This window comes from Asterias amurensis, chromosome 3, assembly GCF_032118995.1.
Source record: "Asterias amurensis chromosome 3, ASM3211899v1".
NCBI lineage: Eukaryota > Metazoa > Echinodermata > Asteroidea > Forcipulatida > Asteriidae > Asterias > Asterias amurensis.
Genome location: NC_092650.1, coordinates 24,753,924 through 24,781,126, shown reverse-complemented (window position 1 = coordinate 24,781,126; position 27,203 = coordinate 24,753,924). Strand labels below are relative to the sequence as shown.

The window sequence follows — 27,203 nt, the reverse complement described above, 5'->3', positions numbered from 1 at the left end:
GAAATTATTTTTGAACCAACTACACGTTCGAACCTTCTTAATAAATATTTCCAAACGTGTAGTTGGAGTCAAAAAATCGAGCGGAACACCAGAACCTAAGAAAAACTTGACACCAACTACAAGTTCGAAAATATTGACATAAGCTACATGTTCGTTGTTTGTGTATATGTTGATACACCATGTTTTACTATAAAATGCTGCCGTCCGTACCAACAGAGCCCAGTTTTATAGAGCTGGTTAACTAGCAAATTATCGCTTAACAAATTTCTGCTAAGCATAATGTGCAGGATACTAGTCACATATGTACATGTGACAAGGTATTTTGACTGGTAACCCAATTCTGCTCAGCTTACTTGTTTGTGGTGTTTGTTACCTTTGTGTTTAAATACATTTAGGACACTATTGGTAATTGTCAAAGAACAGTCTTCTCACTTTGTGTATCTCAACATAATACACAAAAAGAAAAAATTACTCCCTTCAACTCCCCGCTGCCCCACCGGTTTGCAACCAGAAGGCTGAAAACATATTGCAAAACAGGTGAAACCCTTACAGATGGCCTATATGCCCTATTATGACCTATTCGGGGTATGACACGGGCTATGGCTCCTTACCCCATGACCAACTTGCAGGCAACAGCTAGTTTGCCGTCTACGTGTGTGATACGGGTGAGATGCCCCCCCCCGCTCCCAGCCAGTTTGACTTATGGACTCAATCTCCAGTTAGAAAATACTTTCACATAAAATTGTGCAAACACATACTAAGGGAATAAAATGGTAGCGACGAGTTCTTAAACTGCCGTTTAAAACCGGCAGGGTAGTGGCCGTGCGATAAAGGCACGAGCCGAAGGCGAGGTCTATTTCACGCACGGACACGACCCTGAAAGGTTTTAAGAACGAGTCACTACTCTTTTATTCCCATTCTTAAATGCCTTTTGGGTTAAAAGGTGTAATTAATCTAGAAACTCTTAAAAAGTTATCCGTTTTGTGACGTCCTTGAGCTCTTTACATGTGTTGCATTCTTAAAACTGAGACAGTTTTCGGATATGCATTCGTTCGCGTAGTTGTCGGGTCGTAGTAGTAGTATGCATTATTGTATCCATGGGCCGAAATTGAACGGCGAGATCGATCACCACTTAAAACAAAGTTGCGGGCTAAACGTATCCGAAAACAACCGGTTATAAACAGCTCCATCTGGTTATTTTCATCCGTTTAAACACCCACGTGACGCGCTCCACCAATAGGGATAGCGAAACTGCCTGAGGTACTTATGAATGCATTAATACAGTATGAAAAAACAAAAAAATGTATCCAAAAATCAGCAGACAATAAAATTTGATGACTGCCAACGAAACAAAACCCTAAACAATTCAACAGGCAGGCCCTGCTTCACAAAGATTATCCTCAATGCCATGGAATGTTGCTTATCTTCATCGGTAAATGTGGAGAATGATATATGACAGCTATCACAAGTTAGACGCAGCACTAAGTTTATCTGCCATAGCCACATATCCGTTAATTTAACACGATGTAAATTATCATCAATTATATACCTCATGTATATATATGATCCTCCAATCTAATTGGTTAAACATGGAGTTATGGATTTAGCTATATTCCCCCTTTTTCTATCAAGATGACGTCATAGTGACTTTGCGGGCATAGTCAATTGACTATGCCCGCTCTGAAAATAACGCAACTATGATTTGTATAATGTACGACTATAGCGTTGTGTCACGACGCGACCTTTCTTAGCAGATGACCTTTCACACCGTATAGTCAGAGTGTTGTTGATTAGAAGAATCTTTATTCGGTATATAATAGAAATATTGACTGCTTAATAATCGGGGAACAGTTAAAATTATAGGCCGTCGGTGATGTCAAAACCATGGCTCAGCTTCTCTTCGGGCATAGTCATGGTTCTGACATTACCTTGTGCCTATAATTTTAACAGTGCCCTCATAGCAGTCAACATTTCCATACCATATAATTACGGTTGCGACAGTCAAACGTCACAGCAGATGACAAAACAAAGGTTGACGCGTATTCTAAATGAACTACATGTTATAGTTTAAATTTCTGTTCACTGCAATGTATTCAAACGTGTATTAACTATTACTATTGTGGAATTGTACATGACTTAAGTTAACTGATTTACTAATCAAACTGAGGAAATAAAAATTCGGATTGAAGTAGATCTCTAAGCTCCTGTATGGACCTTGTTTTGAATGTATACTTGATGACTATTAAACTTCTGCAAGATGATCTGGAAAGCTAATCGTTATAACTCTACACGAGAGTCGTTTGTTGAATGAAATCGGGGTGGGGTTACACAACCTAGCTCCCAGGGGCCTGACTCATCTCTGGGTTAGCTTGACTCGGAGACGGTTTAAACAAGATGAGATAGTTCAGACTTTGTGTAAGTTTGAGACATTTCTGGGTCATTTTGACACTTGGGGCCCGCAATGCAGTGTGTCTCTGCTTCCAGGTATTGTTATTTGCAGATTTAAATAAGTTTTACTTGCTGATTTCATAGCGATATTGTGGAAATTTAACGGGTTCGTATATGCTGCTACTACACTAGCGATACAAGATCTCCCATTTGCTTGAAAAAAATCATGTCCCGTTCTTTTAATAAGTAACAACGACAAATAAATAAAACCCTTAACATTCCTAGCAGGTGTTATGTGCATGCCCTATGATAATTATACGTATTGCTTGAACATTTCGAGAAAAAGGTGTCTAATTTATTGATTCGTTCTTTACACGGATCCGTGATCTCATTCATCATTTATTATTGTATGATTGTGTTTGTGTATCTGCTTGAATGAATGTGCCAACACGTTACCATGGCAATACATGGTTATTTAATGCCTCAGATGTTCTTAACTCAAGGCCCTTATACGGTTATTTTTCTTTCATTATTATCTCGCAACTTCGATGACCGATTGAGCTCAAATTTTGACAGGTTTGTTATTTTATGCATATATGTTGCGATAAACCAACTGTGAAGGCTAGTCTTTGGCACGTACCAATAGTGTTCACCGCCTTTAATATTGATGTAATGCAGCATTCACCATTGAAGAAACCCGTGTTGATTGCAGACCAGATGATTGGATGTAGCCTGTACGTTCGGTAGTACTGTTCAGAGTCAGCTTGTTGATCCGATTGCAGGCACAACTTAAACTACTGTATACACACATTGGCCAAACTTACTACTACTGATTGTGTTTCAAATCTTTACAGCAATTTCTGTTTTAAAAAGGCACAAGTCATGTCTGTATATCTTAGTCTTTACATGGTGTTGCAAATACCTTTGGTTTACGGGATACTCACGCCATGGTGTGGTGTGATTGACTATGCTTTGGTTGGCCGGAACTACACCACCAAAAATGCTACCAAGAACCAAAAGCTGTGTTACCAGGCCTGTCTGAAGGATTCACCGAGATGTAGATCTGCAAATTACCGGCCTAAAGATCAAGAATGTGACTTGAACTGTGCCTCACACTTTGATGTTTGTGCGGGTGGGAGATTGGTCGAGCAGCCTGGGTCTCTTTACACCTTTACGGCGTCTGAGGTAAATACAAATTTTCTTTCAAATTTTGAATGAGTAAACAATACCGTGAATCCTTTCTGTGTAGGAAGGGGCCATATATAGGCTACAATTTCCCTGAAAGGGGAAACACAAAATAAAAATCAAAGATTGATTAAAGACACTGGACAACACTATTGGTATCTCACCATATGCATAAAATAACAAACCTTGAAAATTTGAGCTCATTGGTCGTCGAAGTTGTGAGATAACAATGAAAGAAAAACCCTAAATCTGAGGTCTCGAAATCAAATTCGTGAAAAAATCTCTTTTTTTCTCTCAAAAACTACGTTACTTCAAAGGGAGCCGTTTCTCACAATGTTTTAAACTATCGACAGCTCTTAAAGGCAGTGGACACTATTGGTAACTTGGTAACGAGTAATGGGGAGAGGTTGATAGGAGAGGTTGATAGTATAGGTTTTCTCGGCCAATTTTGGAAAAATGAGCAGCCAATTTAATCACCAAGCTATTCTATTTCGCGCAAAATCGACTGCTACTCAAAAGGGTAATTCGATTTCGTTTTATGATTAGTCAAATGTAGTGTTGCGTCATTCGATTTAACAAAATAATCTTTCCATTTAACAATTCATCAAAGCAGCATTTAAATTCGCAGTCGCTTCTTGAGGCGTGTGTGTCTCGAAAAAAAGAATGACGATACACTAAATTGAACATAGTGCTAAAATAATTTCACTCGACTCTAAACGAATTAGAACGGCCGAATTCTGAATTTGAAACGCAGAAACAACTGGAGTGGCAAAACAGATTTAATTCGAACGCATGGAAATGAAATTGGCTGCTCATTTGCCGAATTTGACCGAGAAAACATAAATAAAACATTGTGAGAAACGGCTCCTCTGAAGTAACGTAGTTTTCGAGGAAGAAGTAATTTTCCACGAATTTGATTTCGAGACCTCAAGTTTAGAATTTGAGGTATCGAAATCAAGCATCTGAAAGCACACAACTTCGTGTGACAGTGGTGATTTTTATTTCTTTCATAGTTATCTCGCAACTCCGACGACCAATCGAGCTCAAATTTTCACAGGTTTATTATTTTAGGCATATGTTGAGATACACCAAGTGAGAAGACTGGTCTTTGACAATTACCAATAGTGTCTACTGTCTTTAATTACTAACCAAGTAAGGTTTTACGCTAGAAACCATTTTGAGTAATTACCAATAGTGTCCACTGCCTTTAAAAGAAATATTGCGCATGGAAGTGATGCAAAATATTGTGGATATTTTTTGCATGATTTTCGGTCATTGTTTTTATATCCAGGAGCTGTTTTGATTGTGTGCCTGTTAAAGGCACTTGACATGTTCGGTAATTGTCAAATAGCAGTATCCCCACTTGGTGTATCCCAACACATGCATGTTATAAAAACTGAACATTGGGGGTCGAGTTGTCCTCATAGTTGCAAAGAAAATAATGAAAGAAAAACACCCTAGCTGCACAACTCTATTCGCTTCCAGATGCATATCAGAAGGGCTTCAGCCGAAACCTTTTATTATTTGAGTGAGAAGTTACTTCTTTCTCCAAAAACTATCTTACTTCAGAAGGCGCCGTTTTATACTATCAACGGCTCAACATTGTTTGTACAGGTCAGTTTTTATAATAACAATTATTTTGAGTAATTACACATAGTGTCCAGTGCCATTAAGTTCTCTTGTTGCATATAAGTCGTAGTCCTGAACTGAGAACTTTTATACCAGTGGTGACCACTTTTTCAATTATTAGATGCTCTGTGGTGCAATCTTAGGCCAATAAGAGACATAACTCATAATAATTGAGGTAAAAGAACATGAAGCCTTTAAATGCAGTGGACACTATTGGTAATTACTCAAAATAATTAGTAGCATAAAACCTTACTTGGTAACGAGTAATGGGGAGAGGTTGATAGTATAAAGCATGGTGAAAAACGGCTCCCTCTGAAGTAATGTAGTTTTCGAGAAAAAGTAATTTTCCACGAATTTGATTTCGAGACCTCAGATTTGGAATTTGAGGTCTCGAAATCAACCATCTGAACGTACACTTCGTTTGACAAGGGTGTTTTTTCTTTCATTCATATCTATCAACTTCGATGACCGATTGAGCTCAAATTTTCACAGGATTGTTATATTATTTATGTTCATATATTTTGTTCATATGTTGAGATGCACCAACTGAGAAGACTAGTCTCTGACAATAATACCAATAGTTTGCCTTTTGGATTTGGGGATTAATCCGTTACAAGGCATAATCCAGTATTAAGTCAAGAAAATAATATTAAAGAAATTTTGCAACACAGTAGTCTTTCAAAAGGCATTTATTTATAACACCGGGGTCATTTTACCACACAACAATAACTACCGAACATGTTAGCACTATAGGGCCTATACTCAGTACTTTCCCGAGTCATGTGAAAAAAATATCACAGGCATATTACTCGGGTAGGATTCGAACTAACGACCCTTGCAATTAAATAATTACCGACTTGGTTTCAAAACTATATATATAACCGGAACCCGTAACAAGGAATTGTTATTATATTGTTACAGTTGGGAATACAGGCAAATCATGCGGGTCGTGGACAAAAGTAAACTCATTTATACTCGGAACCAAGCTGCCCTGATGAGCATGATTTTATAACAACAGAGTATAAATTAACTAAAACCTCCATGTTCAACACAAAGGACAGAAAATTGGAACCAACAGTGGCTGTTTTCACGACCTGCATGACATAAAATTGCGCTAATAGTTATTCAATAACTCTATATTTCAGGTTCAGAAGCGATAATCCCCGTAGGAGCAATAAGTGTGTCTCGTTAACGGCTATACCACGGTTGTGTGGATGATTAAAAAAAATATATAAAAGGATGAACGCAATTAGTTTTAAGGGTTTCGATAGATCACATTTAATTTTCCTTTCAAAGTTTGCTTGTCAAATATTTGTGGCGATGATATCATTTAACCTTAATTTATTTTTCTTTCATCACGATAATAACGTTAACAATTAATGACACTATTAATTAATCAGTCCTAGCATTTGACGCTTTCGGTGTCTTTGAATTTTGTCATCTACGTTGTATCAACAATTCCATGTAGACATTGGGTCGACTGGCAGGCCGACCATGCGCACACACAAAATGGGCATAGCATATTTTGATAATGCTGGCAGCCGATGGGCACAGCTTAGTGTAGATTTTAATTTTTTTGCACCCCCCTTCCCCCTCCCTGTTTCACCTATGAAATCTTGCCTTTTGGGGATAGGACACTGGATAGAATACGACCACAAGTTGGCACGGATTTCTTTTTTTTCTCTTTTTTTTTTTTTTTTTTTTTTTTTTTTGGGGGGGGGGGGGCGAATACCTCATATTCATAAAGCATTTTAATCTTTGGAAAACAATGGGTCAATGTCTGTGAAAGATTTGTATTTTTGTTTACAATTAAACAAATATCTTTCTTTTGTAGCACGTAAATAAAGATTGTTCGAAAAATGGAATTTCCCAAAGACAATATCGCATGATTCAAGGGAAGAATGAATGAAATATTTAAAACAACTATTCATAGCAGCAACGTTTTTTAAAATTTTAACCGCGAACACAGGTACACATTAGTCCACAAGAGGTTCTTAAAGGAACGTTACAAAATGGTAAGAAACAAAAAAATCGTGAAGATCACAGATTTACATAAAAACTTACACGGTCTAATGATGATGATAGTATACAAATATTGAGTGATTGTTATTATTATTATTTATTCGGCCATTTCATCAATAACAACAGTACATGTACATTTAAGTGCAAATAAGATTATAGTAAAAGGAAAACAAAATTAAGAAATATGTTGAACAGAACTACATAAAGGCTTACATGCTAAATAATGGCAACTAAAGCACTGGTCCTAAATGAAGAAGACTGACATAAAAGGTTTGGATACAACAAGAAACATGTGAAGAATAGATGAGAGAGTATGGTATCCCTAGTTCCCTGCTCTTCCATCTCACACCCTGTCTTCCCGTCCTCTCCCCAAGATTGGGGAGAGGACGGGAAGACCCTAAAGTCTGTCAATCCAAACTTGAGATGGGAACATATACAGAATAATAGACTATACATGTAAATAAAAAACAATATATATATATGGTTTATTATTTGATATATATATATATAGCTATATAATAAAATACATAAAATAGAATAATTTAAAAAACCTGTACTTTAAAGAGACAAAATAAAGCATTAGAACAAGCAATATGACCCGAAACGAATGTAAAACACATGAGATTAAACAGAAGGGCAAGAACAAATGTGAATTTAGCACGGTATTTATTTGTTTATTAAAGAAACACGTTGCCTTGGATCGGTCGGGTTGGTCTTATACGCTAGGAGTCCACAGGGCCAGCGCCAGTTGGTTCCAGTTCGCGCCAAAGATTATGTGATTGGCGCGTAGTGGCTCGCTGTGGCGCCGAATTAATGTCCGCTCGGCATGTGTTGCCAAGTGGAATAAACTGGGTGCCATTTATTATGACATGCGCCAAATGCCACCCAGCTTGCTCCAAAATGTTGCGCCAGTTTGCGCCAGTTTGCGCCAGTTTGCGCCATTACACGGCCTTTTGATTCAAGAATTCATCCTGTTGGCGCCATTCGCGCCAATAGACGGCTACTTGCGCCACTTGGTGATTTGGAGTTTGTGCCAAAGGTCGCTAAATCGGTTTGAACTTGCCGCCGCTTGGCGCTACTTGCCGACTATAATACCGGCCAACGGCTACCTGGTTCAGACCCTCCTCAGCTGCATCTTCGTTGAAAATTGTGTAAAATCTTGTAGAAGTTGTGAAGGAAAAACTGCGTGTGGCCGTTGTCTAGTCGAATTTTGAAAGTTGTGTGAGAAAGTCCTGCGATGCCGCCCTGCTTTTATAGGCGACAAGTAGCGCCGAATGGCGGGCAACCAGGTGGCATTAGGCGCGAAGTAGTCACCAATCGGGTGCCATTTGGTGCGCTTTGGCGGGCTATCCGCCTCTGTTGGAATTATTTGGCGCGTAGTGGCGCAAACAAGGTGCCACTTGGCGCCAAGTGGCGCCATGTAGCGCAAAATCTCACTGGCGCAACATTCCAGTGGATTCCAATAGGCGGATTGTTTGCGCCAAAGGGCGATATGTTCGCGCCATTTGGTGCCACTTGGCGGACACTTGGCGCTGATTGCTCGATGCAAGTGGCGCGACGAAAATTTCAAACATTTTGAAATTTTCTTGCCGCCACATTCAAATTTGGTGCCGTTACGGGCCACCACGAGCCAGTTGGGGGCAGTTTGAGCCACTACAAGCCACTAGGCACCTTATTGGCGACACTAGGCGCAGTGATCGTATTGGCGGTAAATGTTTGTTGTGGTTTTGCGGTTACAGAGAGTGCAGGATGTGACAAAGTTCTGTTAAATACGTGGTGGTCTGAACGCAGACCAATACTAATAGCTCCGTAAACACAAAGTCAGATCATGGAGGAAGAAATTTCTACCTCCATGGTCAGATGCACTACAGAGAAATTTACAACAGCAAACAATGGCCAGCGAAAAAGGTTGCTTAGACCATTTCTTCTCCTTTGAAGCAAGCGGTGCAATTGAGAGGTAGGCCTATTTTAAATATCCGTTTCATAACTAAAATGTGATAATTAAACACCCACAATTTCGATCCTGTATTTTTTTTTTTGATGGCTTACACTTGTTACAATAAGGCCGAGTAAAAAAAAGAAACATGTTTAGTGTCTGGGTTTCTCAAAAAAAAGGAAGGAGGAGGGGTTTTTTATTTTTTATTTCAAGATGGCCGCCATGAATGTCAAATATCAACTGTTTTTTCTGCTGCTGAAATACACAAAACATTAATGAAACAGTTTGGTCAAGGCATTCAGACAAGACATTCAGATTTTTTTTTTGCTGAGATCATTTAAAATAACCCTTTTTCAAAACAAAAACAAAAAAAATGTGCATAAAAAAAAATTAAGAAAAAAAAGAGGTGTCCTGTTAAAAGGAAGCGGGCGGGGACGCTAAACATTTCTATTTTTCTATTTTTACTTGGCCTAATATTATTATGTTTTGGGTATTTACACACCCACAAAGCCAATTTGAGAATGCCGTGTACAACTCTAAGTTGGTACTTGGTGACCACAGTTGGTAATTTAATCCTTTTATACAGTCAAAAAGTTTTATCTTATACAAAATGACAAGTTCTCTAAGATGTTGTTGTTTTCGCAATCTTTTGTTACCTGCTGACTATGTAGACTGTTTTAGAACTGCATTGGTGTGTATCAACTATATATCAGTTAACACATTTAATAATAATCTTGCACTTCTTTGGCCCCCCCAAATTTAATCTTTGCCCCCACTTGCCCCACCAAATGAAAATGTCTAGTTACGCCACTGCGCCTAGTGTCGCCAATAAGGTGCCTAGTGGCTTGTAGTGGCTCAAACTGCCCCCAACTGGCTCGTGGTGGCCCGTAACGGCACCAAATTTAAATGTGGCGGCAAGAAAATTTCAAAATGTTTGAAATTTTCGTCGCGCCACTTGCATCGAGCAATCAGCGCCAAGTGTCCGCCAAGTGGCACCAAATGGCGCGAACATATCGCCCTTTGGCGCAAACAATCCGCCTATTGGAATCCACTGGAATGTTGCGCCAATGAGATTTTGCGCTACATGGCGCCACTTGGCGCCAAGTGGCACCTTGTTTGCGCCACTACGCGCCAAATAATTCCAACAGAGGCGGATAGCCCGCCAAAGCGCACCAAATGGCACCCGATTGGTGACTACTTCGCGCCTAATGCCACCTGGTTGCCCGCCATTCGGCGCTACTTGTCGCCTATAAAAGCAGGGCGGCATCGCAGGACTTTCTCACACAACTTTCAAAATTCGACTCGACAACGGCCACACGCAGTTTTTCCTTCACAACTTCTACAAGATTTTACACAATTTTCAACGAAGATGCAGCTGAGGAGGGTCTGAACCAGGTAGCCGTTGGCCGGTATTATAGTCGGCAAGTAGCGCCAAGCGGCGGCAAGTTCAAACCGATTTAGCGACCTTTGGCACAAACTCCAAATCACCAAGTGGCGCAAGTAGCCGTCTATTGGCGCGAATGGCGCCAACAGGATGAATTCTTGAATCAAAAGGCCGTGTAATGGCGCAAACTGGCGCAAACTGGCGCAAACTGGCGCAACATTTTGGAGCAAGCTGGGTGGCATTTGGCGCATGTCATAATAAATGGCACCCAGTTTATTCCACTTGGCGACACATGCCGAGCGGACATTAATTCGGCGCCACAGCGAGCCACTACGCGCCAATCACATAATCTTTGGCGCGAACTGGGACCAACTGGCGCTGGCCCTGTGGACTCCTAGCGTATAAGACCAACCCGACCGATCCAAGGCAACGTGTTTCTTTAATAAACAAATAAATACCTGAATGAATAAAGCAAAAACAAATTGAAAAAGAACAATAAATAAAATGAATTGTAAAAAATAAGACATATTATTACACTGTAACAAGCGAGATACATGTACAACGAATTTTAAATAAACTCAAATTGGCATAAAAAGGCAAAGTTACATGTCATAAAGATAAGCAGAAAAAATGTTGGAAAAACACTTGAATGATTCAAGTAAGATAGAGTTCTTTATATGTGTGGGTAAACTACTCCAGACACGAGGAAATATGTGGCAGGGTGTGTTTTTAGAAAAAGTGTCCTTGCAAAATGATGATGAAAAGTAAGAGTGTCCAGATGACGAGTGTTTACTACTGTGGGTGCGTTCGTTTAGCTTCCCTGGGTCGACCCCGGTGTGTGGCGGGTTTTTTTCCCAGGACGAACGTGGGTAATTATCTGCACACGTTTAATTATCTGAGAAAAAACACGCCACACACCGGGGTCGACCCAGGGAAGCTAAACGAACGCACCCTGTATTGGTTTTAATTGACTGGCAGTCAATTAAGACTGTTCCATTTCACGAGGCGAAGCCGAGTGAAATAGAACAGTCCAAATTTTACCGAGCGATAATATTCCTTCCACCCCACGAATTAAAGCCACTCAATATATGTTTTATATAACTGGCCTATAGATCCTTGTCATTTGATGTATTTTAAAAGTATACCATTAGTTTGTTTGACAACCAATAGCAATCGGGTCACAACCTTTTGCACAGGTGCTCCTTTGTTTTGACAGCGGCGCGGCGGCGCTGTACTGCTCAAAAACATTGGGAACAAGGATGATCCTAACTGTTGAATGGGAAATGCGAATAGGTCTTTTTGATCGCCGGTGCGGATGGGAGTAATGGTGAATTTCACGTGAATTAAGTTCCACCAATCAAATGACAAGGATCTGTATGTCAGTTATATAATAGAAAACATCCCTTGAAATATTTCTGTATGAAAATTCATATTTCTAATAAATAAATAAATATTATAATTTCGCGTTTGGAGTTAATTATCGCTCAGTGCGCGTTATATTCATTTTTGTTTTTGCATCGATGCAATGCAAAATTTGTAATCGGTTTTTCACTATTATGTCGTGACCCAGATGGCCGATCGATCTCGAACTTCAACAGGTTTGTCAGTTTATGTGTATTATAGTGGATTACATAAAGTGTGGATTACATAAAGTGTTTACACTGCCAGCAACGTTTTTGCCTCTAGCTGCCTCTAGCTACCAGTACCGGGTAATCTCGGTAGTCTAGTTGGTAAGGGTCGTGGGTTCGAATTCCACCCGAGTAATATGCCTGTAATATTTTTTTCACAGGACTCGGGAAAGTACTGAGTATACAGTGCTATAATACACATCGTTGTATGGGTAAAAACAAAATTAATATTCTTTATCCCCGATGCAAATTTAACATCTATTGCAATTCTGTAATAAGGGAATTAAAGGGTACCGACGAGTTTTTTTAACGGCCGTTTAAAACCGGCAGGGTCGTTGCCGTGTGACGATCCTGCAAGGTTTTAAACGAACGTTTAAGAACGGGTCACTACTCTTTTATTCCGATTCATAATGCCCTTTTGTTAAAAAAACGTTTAAAAATGCAATTATGAGGGCGTGGGGTTGGTTCGTTCCCGCTACCGTCACCTGAAAGTACTCACAATATAGGTGACCAGTTCATTTTAAGCATCATCATTGTAAACGAAACACGACCGGGATTCGAACCCACATTCCGGTGACTTACAACCGCCAGAACTTGTTGAGTCCGATGATTTTATCCGCTAGGCAACGGCACCTACAAAAAAGGCACTCCCCTCCCCCCAGAGGAAAGTATCTTGCTGGGAACAGTAGTACGTAGTGATGTGTTTTTCACCTTACAGACGATGGGATGCGACATTCATCCTGAAACAACGGATACCAATGTTTGGGATGTCCTGGATAACGAACCTTCTTGTAGAAAAGAACACGGTAAGATCTTATTCACAACAAGTCGATCTCGTTTATTAGCCGATTGTGTCATGTCGAACTCACTGCTCGTGATTTGTTCCTGCTCATAGCGTATTGATTCCCCCCAGAAAGATGAGGTCATTTAGCATGTAAATGGCACGCTTTACCTTCTTTCTCGCATGGGCTCAACCAACCAAGCGTGTCAAGAATACCATCTAATTGTAGATTGCATTTATAACAGTATTTACTGTGTCTCAATGCCAGCTTCACGCGTTAAAACCCTGGAACAAGTCACCACAGTGACAGCTGTCCCCGATATGGTGACTGCTATATTCCGACACCCCTATGTTCCGACACCCCTATGTTCCGACACCCCTATGTTCCGACACCCCTATGTTCCGACACCCCTATATTCCGACACCCTCATATTCCAACGACCCAAACACCCCTATGTTCCGACACCCCTATGTTCCGACAACCTGCACCAATATTTTAATTGAAGGCTCATGAAATGTTATCAACACGGTCACGCATATAACAATATCAAAGTACCGAGAATTTTATTGCCCGCTAACTCGGGAAGCCATACTCACGTTTATAACCACAAACAAATGAAATGCATGCGTGATTCGATTATCTTAATTTGATTCTACCACTTTTTAAAACAGTAAAAATTCATCTTATGAATGTTCAAACCTAATCCCGGCTGTGCGGCACCATAATGTAGCCCGAGCCCTAAATGTATCCCGGACATAAATGTAGCCCCAAACATGCCCTAAATGTAGCCCCAAACATGTACCTAAATGTAGCCCGGACCTAAATGTAGCCCCAAACATGTACCTAAATGTAGCCCGGACCTAAATGTAGCCCCAAACATGTACCTAAATGTAGCCCGGACCTAAATGTAGCCCCAAACATGTACCTAAATGTAGCCCGGACCCAAATGTAGCCAATAACATGGACCTAAATGTAGCCCGGACCTAAATGTAGCCCCAAACATGTACCTATGAGTAGCCCGGACCTAAATGTAGCCCCAAACATGTATCTAAAAGTAGCCCGGACCTAAATGTAGCCCCAAACATGTACCTTAATGTAGCCCCAAACGACATGAATATTTAATAAGCCGATCTTTAGACAATCTTTGCAGCACCTTATCTCAAGAAGTATAAGGCCGATTTTTAGACCGTTTGTAGTTACAAACTCCTTGGTGGATGGAGGTTAATTTTGAAAAATAGTGACCTCAAGTTGACCCCTATTTCCGGGTCAACCGGAAGTGGCACCATATCTCAAGAACTATACAACATTCAGCTTAATATTTTCCTGTTCCATGTCCTGTTCCATGAAAAACCGTGACCTCAAGTTGACCTCTACTTCCGGGTCAACCGGAAGTGGGACCATATCTCAAGAACTATACAACATATTTTCAAACTCTTTTCAATTATAAACTCCTTAGGCATAAAACATTAACATGTGAAAAACCGTGACCCCACGTTGACCTCTACTTCCGGGTTCTCAAGATATATACAACAGATTTTCAATTTTTTTTCATTTGTATACTTTTTGGGCATTAAAATTAAACTTTAAAAGGCGTGACACCAGGTTTACCTCTATTTACGGTTAAACCGGAAGTGGGACCGACACAACCGATATTCAAACTGTTTTCAGTTATAGACTCCTTGTGCATCAAAAATTTGTTTGAAATAACTTTGACCCCATGTTAATCAAAAAGTACACAGCCAATGATCAAACTTTTTTTCAGTTATATACTCTAAGCAATAAATATTAACTTTGAAAAACGGTGACCCCAGGTTGACCTTTACTTCAGGGTCAACCGGAAGTGGGACCATATATCAATATATACACAACCAATTTTTAAGCTATTTCAGTTATAGACTCCTTGGGTATTGCATATAAGTCTTTGGTAGCTATGAGGCCATATTGACCTTTACTTACGGGCAACCGGAAGTGTGACCATACAAATATATCAAGAGCTACACAACTGTTTTGAAAAACCTTTTTCCAGTTATTGACTTCTTGGGCAATGAAGCACATAATCCCAGCAAAACAACACGGAACAGCTTCGTGTTTGTTCACAAACACTTAATGTCTAGTTAATATTGCGCTTGCGGCACATTGCGGCACATTGCGGCACAAATCTTAAGGATCCAAAATTTATCTCGACAAGTGTCGTAAATGGGTTTGAGGTGCGACTAGTCGAGTAGTAAATTTTACTAGTCACCCAGGTCTGTCATGATGGGAACTTGCTTCATGAAAATTCTTGTGCGAAAGGGCTCAATGTCATGCTCTGCTCTGGAAGCAAATATTCAGTGCCTTTAGCAGAAGTGGTGAATTATGCGCTTAAGTCAAGCGAAATGTGTGCTTCCAAGCTCGCACATTTTATTCCGCGTTTGCACTTAAAGCGGAGAATGGTGATCGTAAGCGCAGAGTTTGGTGGTTATCAAAACCATGACATGTTGCTCTGTAAGTAGGTTTGGTAAGGCCTACACTTCAAACATGTAAAAGTATTTAACCCTGTAGTCCCTGCACCGCCCGAGTTTGCTGAAAACTAATATTTCAAGATTCTTGCAGTTAATTACTGGAATCGTAGTTCAAATTTTAAAAGATAGCCACAGCTTAAATTTTATGCACAATTTGAACCTTGATATTTGTATAAAAGTACAAGTTCGCATGAGAACAGTAAATGTCTCTCGTTAAACGGCTACGGTAATTTTTATGGCGAATATTTGTTTGTAACTATAAAACGGACACAATAGCTTTTCAAGGCTTTTATCTGACTCAACTATTATACTGATTAAATGCGAAGGCGTGAGTTTTCGACAATGTTATCATGAATAATGAATAAATACAGTTTCCTTTGTGTTTACTAATGAGCGTTTTGTTGGGGTAAGAGCTAAATAATTTCATCATCATTAGCTTCATTAGCTTAATAATGACTATCGAGGATTCTTTTGACATTCCTTTTTTTCTACAAACACAAGCTAGCAAGGTTTCCTCCTACCACATATAGTATATCGATAGGCGGCTGGGCGGTCCAGTGGCTAAATGGTTAAAAAAAAAATGACTCTGCTTCACTGCGTAGGTAAATAATTGACAATTTAAAAGCGCGGATATTATGCGCTTACATAAAGCATATTATTTTCACAGCTTAGCAGGGATATTTTTGCTTGTTTGCGGGGAAACTCATCGTATGTAATATTTGATTCGAAGCTTGCACATATTTTTCAGTGCTTGCACAATAAGCGGAACATGGTGGTTGTGTGGGTAGAGTTTGGTTGAAGCATATAGGCATTAAAACTGGGCCCCGTTCTATAGGGGGCCTATAATAAAATACTAATAATAGTATAATACCATTTACATTGCGCCTTTTCATAAGGTTTCAAAGCGCTCAGAGAATGACAGGAAAAAATAATCAAAAAAAGGAAATGCAAACAAAAACCAAGATGAAAACCACGACAAGGCAAAGCCTGCGGCATTTAGCCAAGCATCATTTCTCAAGGACTACACGGCCGATTTTTTAAACTGTTTGTAGTTTGGACTCCTTGGATGTTGGAGATAAATTTTGAAAAACCGTGACCTCAAGTTGACTTCTACTCCCTGGTCAACCTGAAGTGGAACCATAACTCAAGACACTATATACAACATTTTTCAAATTTTGTTCAGTTAAAGACTCATTGGTAATTTTAGCACATAATCCAGCAAAAGACCACGGAACAGCTTTGTTCACAAACACCGAATGAACCTTGTTACGTTCTCGTTTTGGACGTAGACGCCTTTTTTCATATAAATGTTTTTCTTAAACACAAACCTACTGCTAGATATTCGTCGTATAGGAAGTATGTGGAAGATTTGCTTCAACCGTTTCTTGGGCACAAGCCCATTGGGTTGTTTTTATTGTTCAACACCGCTACTATAAACACCCCCACCCTCAATGTCTCCCCAACCTATACGTTCCAACTACCCTTTCCCCAGAAACCCCTTCCTTTTACCGCCCCCTCCCTTTGTACCTCCCTGTCAGAGTCGATTGTCGATAAGTTGTCTTTAATTGTTTTATTGTTATTTTTCTCGATCTGACATAGTGTAAATTCCCCAAACCTGCGGTTTGTAAATATTTCGCGCAGTGCCGCATTTCGGTCACGTCATACGCGTCGACTGCGCCGGAAACGCCCTGTTAAGCTATGTTATGTAGGCATACTTTGCGTGCCACCCTTAGTTAACTATGGTCATGGTAATTAAGAACCCCCCCTTCCTTTTTTGGCAAATGCCTTTGTATTTTTGCATTGAAACAGTTGGATAAAGGAAAGTTAATGTGGAGTGTGAGAATGTGTTGTGAGAGTTAAAAAGCAATGTGAGCTTGAGGAGAGAGAACGTGTGGAATGTGAATGTTAGGGTTGCCGACCAAACCAGCAGGCGAGTGGATACAGCCACCGTATCGGTATTGGGCCGGTCAGCCAAAGTTATGGCCGAGAGCCACCTTCGTGTACGTCAGAGTTGACCAATCTCTACAGCAACGGCAGTGTGACGCCAAAGACTCCTCTCCAATTAATTACCGTAAGTTGAGTAGTTTTAACGAAAGTTGAGAACTAAAATGGATTTGATAAAATTGTATTATTTACTTGGAAATGTCGGAACGGATACGAAGTTTGACAATGTTACGATGATGAACTGGTTTGTTAATATCATTCAAGTGCTTGATGATTTAGTCAATTAATTTGTTGTGCTAACAGTTTCAGTGATAGGGAGAATTTCCCTCAAAAACTTTTAGACGTGATGAAAAACATCAACGAAAGTGTTTGAAGTGGTTAACGAAATTATGTAATGTATTTATCTGATGTGCTTTTGGTTTGGAAAACCCAGTATTAGACAGTTTGGTTAATTTCGTTATAGATGACCATTTAACCCCTGGAATCAGCTACGCCTCTCACCGTACCCGAAGTCTGGATCGCAAGGACGACCACGGCAGGGACACAAGAGTGTGGCGCTATAATTGGGATTCACCCGCAAGACGGAGGTTCGCCGCCGGTGAAGGTTTTTAACGACGCAACGATTACTTTGAACATTGTTAATTTATGAAAGCTTAAGCTGTTCCAGTTAGTGAAACTTAAGGCTTGGGGCCAGATTGGCAGAACCCGATTCGTAGATTATTTATTTGTTTTACGTTGCCTATAAGTTGAGAAGTGACGCACAAAGAGAGACGATATACATTGATTTATTTATTGTAACTGTTGTGCGATAATTATACCTTTATGTGAGAAGGAGCACAATATAACCATTCTGTAAAGCATATATTATTTATAAGTTTATTTGATGTTGTGAGCTAATACAACCAAGAGTTACTGGCGATCCGAAAGTCCGGAAGCCATCATTTCAGTTTATACCTTGATTATGTTGTAAATATTGTAAATACCCCTAAGATTTATTTAATAAGAATATTAGAAGTTTAATTCGTGTCGAGTGAACGTTATTTTGTGTCCGTCTTTCAGTTACACGATTTCTATATTGTCGAGTCTGACACTCCCTTGTCTTCATAGAGTTTCATAAAAACATCATAAATTAATTCTGCTGTAATCATTGACTCAGTGTTTGAACACAGAGACATCTGTCTCCCACCCCAAAACACTCAATTAGCAGTCGGGAAACTTTTACTACCAGAGACCATACCGATAACATGTGTTGTTATCTATCCTATCCACCCCCCCCCCCCCCGCACAAAAACCCATTCCGTAAGGACTACCCACATATCGCCCCATACGTTCTTTAAAGCTTTAATTTACATGATTCTCCATTAACAAGGGAAATACTTTCAGTGCGTTCCGGTATTACTTTATTTTTGTTTGTGCGTGTCCTCCTTTACCATGCTTATTATTCTACAAAACCATCAAAATGTTGTTTTTTGGTCACATATACAGTCTCGTCTTTATAGTCTGATTGCACAAGGGCTACGCGTTATTCTCTTTTCCCATACACACACTATGTTGTTGAATGGTCTGTCAGTTGTCGTGCACCACCAATGATCGATCTCACCCACACTCCCTTTCTTCCGTGGAGATATATAAAAACATCAAAGATAGTAAGTGCAGTTTTAACCACCGTATTGACAGCTCCAAAAGCAACGTCCAAGCAACCAAGGGATGGTTTACTACCAGGGACCACACCAAAAACATGCGTTTTCCTCATCAACCTCTGCATTCTCTACCCATTTTCGTTTCCTACCCGCACTATCATACAAACGGCGCCTGCCCATCTATAGTAAAACTCTGTATAAAGATGCACTTATCTAATAAAATTTTTAAAAATCACACTTGTCTCATCTGATGGTCGGATACACAGCTACATGTATGATTCGCTTCTCCCCTTACACACTATGATTGCTACAATGAATGAAAGGGCGAGTTGTTTGACTCGTTTCAAATAAAAAACATGCATAATAAACTGGACTCAATAGACCGATTGCGCTCCGTGCGTCACGTGACCTGTTGTGGGTGTTATTATATGTAAACAAACATGGGATAAAACGTGCGGTAAAAAGACATGATTAATGTTGCAATTTGTTGTTCAATAAAGACTCAATTCTCGAAAACACAGAAGAATATTCCGGGATTGTAACATGAGACCTTACCGGTGGCTGAACAATGCCAGTAATGGGTAAACACAGTTACACCAAATAGGAGCTGCAAATCCCTTGTTTTTCACCCTCAAACTATTTGATTGGAAGGGGTAGCTGTCAACTATGAGTCGGATCAACTTCGTAATCTCCCTTCAGCCCGACTTGACGCTGTGCACAGTGCAAACGGCGCGTGAGCATTTTGTAGTAGATTACTGGAAATATCAAACAGCAAATGTGATTTAAATCAACATGACAACATTCAAATTAACAAAAAGGGCTTCGTTTAAGTTAAGGGTTATTTAGCGAAAATACAGCCAATTAATGTCCATCGGTACGAGTCTTCCCATGTCTTTACTGTGTAACTGTGTTTTTCAGTACTCACTTAGGTCACGTGATCACATGAAAACATTTGTAATGCAATCGGTCTATTAAAGTGTTTAAATAATAACTTTTCGAAGTGCAGATAAAAGCAACAGCTGTTTACAGGGTGGGTTTATGTGGGGTCTCGTATAAGAAGAATAATAATAAAAGTAATAAAAGTAATAAAAAAGAATTAAAAAAGGACAAAAGAAAATGACAAAAAGAAAAGGATTTTAAGGCTATACCTAACTCGCAGGTCTTAACATTTGAATATAAAGACAAATGAGCAACGACAAAGAAATATTAACTCAGCGTTATTTCACAGTTGATAGTGCAGTTTGGGACTGAGCAAACTACCGCTGAATGCACTTGGCACCAGGAGTCATCTGCCTTACTACCTAAACCGAAACGAGTCCTGAGACCGCAGCATCCGGAATGTTTGTGGTGTTTGTGTGGGTGTATGTGTGTGTCTTGGAGGGGGGGGGGGGGGAGCGGTGTCGGACAATGGAAACAACGCAATGGACTTTGTCCCCAGTTCAAGTAAATCTTATACCATAGATTGAACATCCACAGACTGATATCTAGCAGTTATGGTGTTCCAAAGACGACACTTTGCGTCGCCGTCGCCGTCGCCGTCGCCGTCGCCGTCAATGTCGCCGTCGCAGTCGCAGTCGCCGACGCCGTCACGGTCGCAGCCCTCGTCCCCCTTACATCTTTAAATATTTTGACAGCTCTGTGCAGGATAGTGAAACAGCGCCCTCAGGAGTCCGGAGGCGACGGCGATGACAACTGCGACGGCAACGGCGACGGCGATGGCGAAGGCGACCGCGACGGCGACAGCGACGCGAAGTGTCTTTTTTGGAACACCATTAAGCAGTAGTGTCATGTCTGTGGCTAAGTTCATTTAGGTCCGGGCTACATTTAGGTACATGTTTGGGGCTACATTTAGGTCCGGGCTACATCTAGGTACATGTTTGGGGCTACATTTAGGTCCGGGCTACATCTAGGTACATGTTTGGGGCTACATTTAGGTTCATGTTTGGGGTTACATTTAGGTCCGGGCTACATTTAGGTACATGTTTGGGGCTACATTAAGGTCCGGGCTACATTTAGGTACATGTTTGGGGCTACATTTAGGTCCGGGCTACATTTAGGGCATGTTTGGGGCTACATTTAGGTCCGGGCTACATTTAGGGCTCGGGCTACATTATGGTGCCGCATACCCGGCCGAAATTCACCGGGAAACCTGGCGTAATACAAGTTGTGTTTTTGTTATTGATCAACATAGTAATAATGTGCGAAAACGACCTGTAGGGGTGTCGGAATATAGGTTCAGTTGTCGGAATATAGGGGTGTCGGAATATAGTTGGTTTTTAATCTGCCACATCTGGAAAAAAACCACTGGACGTGCTGTTTCAGTTTATCCTGTACTTGGGCGTCTGCCAACACCTCAAAGTGGAATCACAGACTTTGGTGCCCAATTTAGCCTAGGGTTAGGAAAATACAGCTGGTTAGTCCATTAGTGCCTGTATTTGAGAATGCTGTCCCTATACAGTTTTTTAATGGTATTTTTATTTAAAAAAAGTCACAAATTAAATAAACACCATCGACATCTCCTCAGGATTCTTATAGCATTCATAGAAAGTTGGAAAAAGCATAAACAAAATTAATTTTTCATTTATATCTGAACTCAATTATTATAATATATGCGAAAACCCCCATAGGGACTGCAATCACCCACGAGTCCACGTTCACAAACTATAGGGGCGCTCTCCATCAGGGTGTAGCCTACAATCCGTCTTTGTTCAGACCACCAATGAAAGTAGGTAAAACACGCCACTTGATGCTAGTGGCCTCATCTTTCCTTGGAAAAAATACGCTTTAGAATTTTGTTACCGTCTCATCACCCTGGCCCTCCCACCGTCTTACGAAAGCTTGCTATTTTCCCAGATGGAGGACCGAATCGAATTACCGCTGATCTAAATGAAACAGTGATATTTGTATTGTATTGTATTGTATTGTATTGTATCTCCGGCAGACAGGATTCCCTGGGACACCGGCACTTTCCTTTTACTTAGGTTGTTGGGAAACATACCAATGTTTATACTCTTTTGTCTTTAGCGGAACTGGATATCGTTGGAAAACCGACGGAACAAAGTAGCGATTACGATGGGATACATACATCAGATAAAGCTGTAGACGGTAGTCAGGATAACCTGATTAAAAAAAATTTAAGCTGCTCTCACACAGGTATTCAACATTTCCCATCCTATGATAAACGTAATTATAGTGCTGTTGCTTTTATTGGGGAGTGTGTCCCCCTTGACGCTGCCCCCATACGACGAAATTGTGTAAAAAAATATGTCATCTGATAGCGCCCTCTTATAACTAAAATTTATTTAGCTGATACTATTATTAATGTATTGCTGACAGACATACAACGTTTGTGGTACACACATCCTATACGGACAAGGTTCGGGGTTCCGCAATGTTAAACCTATTGCCCCCCTTTGTTTCAAGAACTTCCTTGTGGGGTATTTTGTTCGGTAGTTGTCAGGACCCCCACCCCCCAAATGGCCATTCAGTAACACCCGCAATTGGACACCTCACTATTAATGGCACTATGTTTGGTGTATAATTTTACTGTACGCCCCCCTTGTAAACACGTTCAAATTATACATATAATGAACAACATGAAGGACCACTGCTGTGTGATTTTTAAACTATTTAAGATGAACAAAGACAAATTGACTGAAGTGAGACTCGCACCAACGACCTCCGGATTAATGATTAAATTGCCGTTTCAAACCTGCCACCTTTAACCAACCAGGGACCCTATACTGTACCCTTACATGTCCCCGGTTTGAATGAGTATACGTACCTGACGGGGATCACTTGACGCTCTTTCATTAAACACACCGGTAATTGAATCATTTCATTCATTCCTTTTAAAGGAATACCGGACACTTCGGCACCTCGCAAACTCGACACCTACAATCTCGGCACCCTGCAAACTCTTTTGAGGGGCGGACCGTTTTTGACAGGTGCCGAGTTTGTATTTTCGTAAGTGCCTAGTTTGTTGGTGCCGAGTTTACAAGGTGCCAAAGTGACCGATACCCCTTTACGACATTTGTAAGACGGTCCATTTTGATTAACGGTTGATTTCCCCCTTTTCCCCTGTTTATTTTAATTTTATTTCACTAAACAAGGTAAAGAAAACGCCCCCTGGTGGCGAGTTGATCTGGAAGATGTGTACACCATATCAAAGGTCACCATCCTCAATCGCGGGGACTGCTGCAGTAAGTGAACTTCTATTTTCGACAGACACTGACTTGTTTTCCCGGGTCGTGTAAAATAACTTTATCATCTGGGCCCAATTTCATGAAGCTACTTAAGCACAAACATTAATGCTTAGCATGTAATTTCTTCCTTGATAAAAACAGGATAAGTAACCAATTTCCACGTGATTGTCAGGATAAGGAAACAACAAACGAAAGAAGAAATATGCAACAAAGTTGGATGGAAATCATGTTGGTTGGAAATTTCATACTGAGCAGCTTTATGATATTGTACCCTGCTCTTATAAGGATTGGATTAAAATTAATAGTACAAATCATGAAGATTCTGATCCTCCAGAATGTCAGGGTTCCTGGAGACTGTACATAAAAGCTTTGTATGACGTCTTCGTACAACAACTGCCTCCTATATGAAGTCTTTTAAAGGCAGTGGACACTGTAGGTAATTTCCTCAAAATAATTATTAGCATAAAACCTTACTTGGTAACGAGTAATGGAGAGAGTTTGATATTATAAAACATTGTGAGAAACGGCTCCCTCTGATGTAAAGTAGTTTTCAAGAAAGAAGTAATTTTCCACGAATTTGATTTCGAGACCTCAAGTTAAGAATTTGAGGTCTCGAAATCAAGCGCCTAAACGAAAGCACACAACTTCGTGTGACAAGGGTATTTTTTTCTTTCATTATTATCTCGCAACTTCGACGACGACCAATTGAGCTCAAATTTTCACAAGTTTGTTATTTTGTGCATGTTGAGATACACCAAGTGGGATGACTAGTCTTTGACAATAACCAATAGTGTCCAGTGTCTTTAAGTTTTACCTAAAGCTGGGCAGTCTGGAATCCTTACGTCGCTATCTGATTCGTTCAATTGCATAAATTTCTCTCGAAACTATGGGCGCGTTCGATTAGCTTCCATGTGTCGACCCCTGACATATGGTGGCCCCGAAGGGACATCGCATAACGCAAACGTGTGCGCACACGTATGCAATGTCGTGAAACAAATCGCGAATATATGCGCACACGTATACAATATCGTGAAACAATTCGCGAATATGTGCGCACACGTATGCAATGTCGTGAAACAATTCGCGAATATGTGCGCACACGTATGCAATGTCGTGAAACAAATCGAGATTATGTGCGCACACGTATGCAATCTCGTGAACCAAATCGTGAATATGTGCGCACACGTATGCAATTTCGTGAACCAAATCGTGAATATGTGCGCACACGAGTGCGATTTGTTTTGCAATGTCGTAAATTTTATTGCATACCATGTTGCATACCATTAGGATGATGTCATAGTTGTGGATAATTTGTTACCGATCTAGGGAGTACTGTGGCGCTACAGCAGGCTCCCTCTGTAAAGCATGTGTATACCCAGGAACTTGGCACCAGGCCAAGGACGACCACACGCCTCGCTTGCCTCACAACAAAGACTACTGCTGCAATGACTACCGCTTATCTCACTGTTGGAAAGAAACACTCCAGATCATTAGACATTTTATTCAAAGGTATGCAACATGGTATGCAATAAAATTCACGACATCGCAAATAATATTCGCAGACGTGTGCGCACATATTCGCGAATTGTTTCGCGACATTGCATACGTGTGCGCACATATTTGCGAATTGTTTCATGACATTGCATACGTGTGCGCACATATTTGCGAATTGTTTCACGACATTGCATACGTGTGCGCACATATTCGCGAATTGTTTCACGACATTGCATTCGTGTGCGCACATATTTGCGAATTGTTTCACGACATTGCATACGTATGCGCACACGTTTGCGATATGCGATGTCCCTTCAGGGCCACCATACTGACAAGAGCTAATCGAACGATCACTCACCCTCTCGTGGTGACGTCATGCACCTGGGGCCAGCCCCCAAGTGACCCACTCCACTAGCAGGGCTGACCCGGTGTGGCGGTTTCAACTTTCCGCTGTGTTCAGTTTTCCGAATGACCAAATACGGTAGCATTACGTCATGCGATGCCTGCGCACAGCAAGCGAAAGTAGTCCATTTTTAGTGCCGTATTGAGTCATCCGTTACCCTCCGGTAGCTGTCATGGCGGCGTCCACGAGTCGAGTACAACTAGCGGCAAACGCGTGGATCGTATGAGTTGTTTTTTATGCAAGCAGAGTGTGACCTGCCTAAAGTTCTACCCATGAATACATGTAAAGATGGGGCAAGAGATTATGTGACTACACAGAAAAGAATCGTAATAAACAATTTGGGGTCACTGCTGAGAGAACTACAGTACTCGCCAGGGTAGTCGCGGCGGTATCTGACAGGTCACCGGAAAACTGAACACGCCGGAAAGCTAAAACCGTTCGAACAACGTGCTGACGGCGGAAGACTGAAACCGCCACACTGGGTGAAACCACAGACATAAAGAACCTATAGACGGACAGTAGGGGCGCCAAACTGTAATTTTGTACTTTCTCAAACCGTGGGCGGAAGTTAACGCGACCCGCTGCTTTTAGTACACGTTTTGGTAACCTTGAGGCAGTGCCCGCACTTCTTAACTATATCTTACAAATTTTCATGAGATATTGACCCGATGCTGGATTGTAACCTTAACACAACACTTCATAAATATTCCGTGTGATTGTTTACAAATGTTGGGCGTTGAGGTTTAACTGTTAAAATGTCAAGTTCAAACTTCGGCCCGCCGTGCTGCGTACGCCTGCGTCGAATGCACACCAAACAATCGCGTATCGGTAGCACGTACGTCTATGCGATACGCGTCATCAACGCCCACTCAAAACGCGCACCGACGCGCACTTTGGCCGGAAAGTGCGTGACGAACATAATTTTCTTGGCAAAATCCTTCTACTTTCATCGTTTTGGAGAAAGTTAAGAAAATGTTGTTGATCCCAGGGGTGATCATAGAGTTATATTTAAGAACTAGAGCGCGCACTGGCCTATATACGCACCCATTATGCGAGCAGGCGGCCATTTTGTAAGTTAAACAAACAGCATCGCGTGAGCGTTCAATAAAAAAAACCTCAAACGTTTATTTCATATTCAACGCGCGTGCAGAATGACGCGCTTGTCATCTTGCGGTTCCGTGGCGTTTGTGCACGAAGCATCACTCGTGCGCCCTCTAGATCTTATATATAACTCTATGGTATTATATGTCTGTGGGTGAAACCCTGGAATGATGTAAAAGCTAATCGAACGCACCATATAACAACCAAATTATGTAATACACCTTACAGACAATCGTTTGACGGGGGCTGCCGTCCGTGCTGGAATGTGCGGCGGTGAGGTGACCAACAACCGGCAGTGTGGCTCGTCTGTTACCAGCGAACAAGCCGCAGTACCAGGTGCAACCATCGAGTTCGTGTGTGATCCACCGCTGAGGGCGCGCTTTGTCAGCGTTGATCTTCAGTCCCGAGAAGAAGGAGAGTTCCTACAGCTGTGTGAGGTGACGGTGGAGCAAGTCCTCTAAAGGCCGGTTTATAGTCGGTCGCGCGATGGTCGTCCGATGGAAATCTTGCGCGCAATCCTAAGACCAAGGCCTGAAAACTGTGTCTTTTTAAGACCGTCAAGATTTCCATCGCGCGACCATCGCGCGACCGACTATCAGAAAGCAACGCCACGCCCCTCCAGAAGAATCCACTCTATATCGGATGGAGTATAACATATCTGATTTTTAAAATTTAGTCTCTAGAGTAGCTACTTTTAAGCAGCGTTGTTTCAAGTTAGTGTGCACCATTGTTAAAGGAAAGGTACACGTTTGGTAATTGTCAAAGACCAGCCTTCTCTCTTGGTGTATCCCATCATAACCATAAAATAACAATCCTGTGAAAATGTGGGCTCAATTGGTGTTCATCGAAGCTGCGAGGAAATTATGAAACAAAAAACACCCTTGTAGGACGAATTTGTTTGTCTTCAGATAATTCTTTTATTATTTTAGTGAGAAATTACCTCTTTCTCGAAAAATAAGTT

At 40.9% G+C, this 27,203-nt stretch overlaps 1 protein-coding gene and 1 pseudogene across 1 annotated transcript; one reads left to right on the top strand and one right to left on the bottom strand.

Annotated features, from left to right (window-relative positions):
• The window catches only part of LOC139934793 (uncharacterized), a 41,787-nt pseudogene that overhangs the window by 6,508 nt on the left and 8,076 nt on the right, over nucleotides 1-27,203 (bottom strand).
• On the top strand, nucleotides 3,276-26,703 carry LOC139934401 (uncharacterized). Its single transcript, XM_071928625.1, has 4 exons — nucleotides 3,276-3,573; nucleotides 12,891-12,978; nucleotides 23,152-23,241; nucleotides 26,471-26,703. The coding sequence occupies exons 1-4, from the start codon at nucleotides 3,295-3,297 to the stop codon at nucleotides 26,701-26,703; spliced, it is 690 nt and encodes a 229-aa protein (XP_071784726.1). The 5' UTR covers nucleotides 3,276-3,294.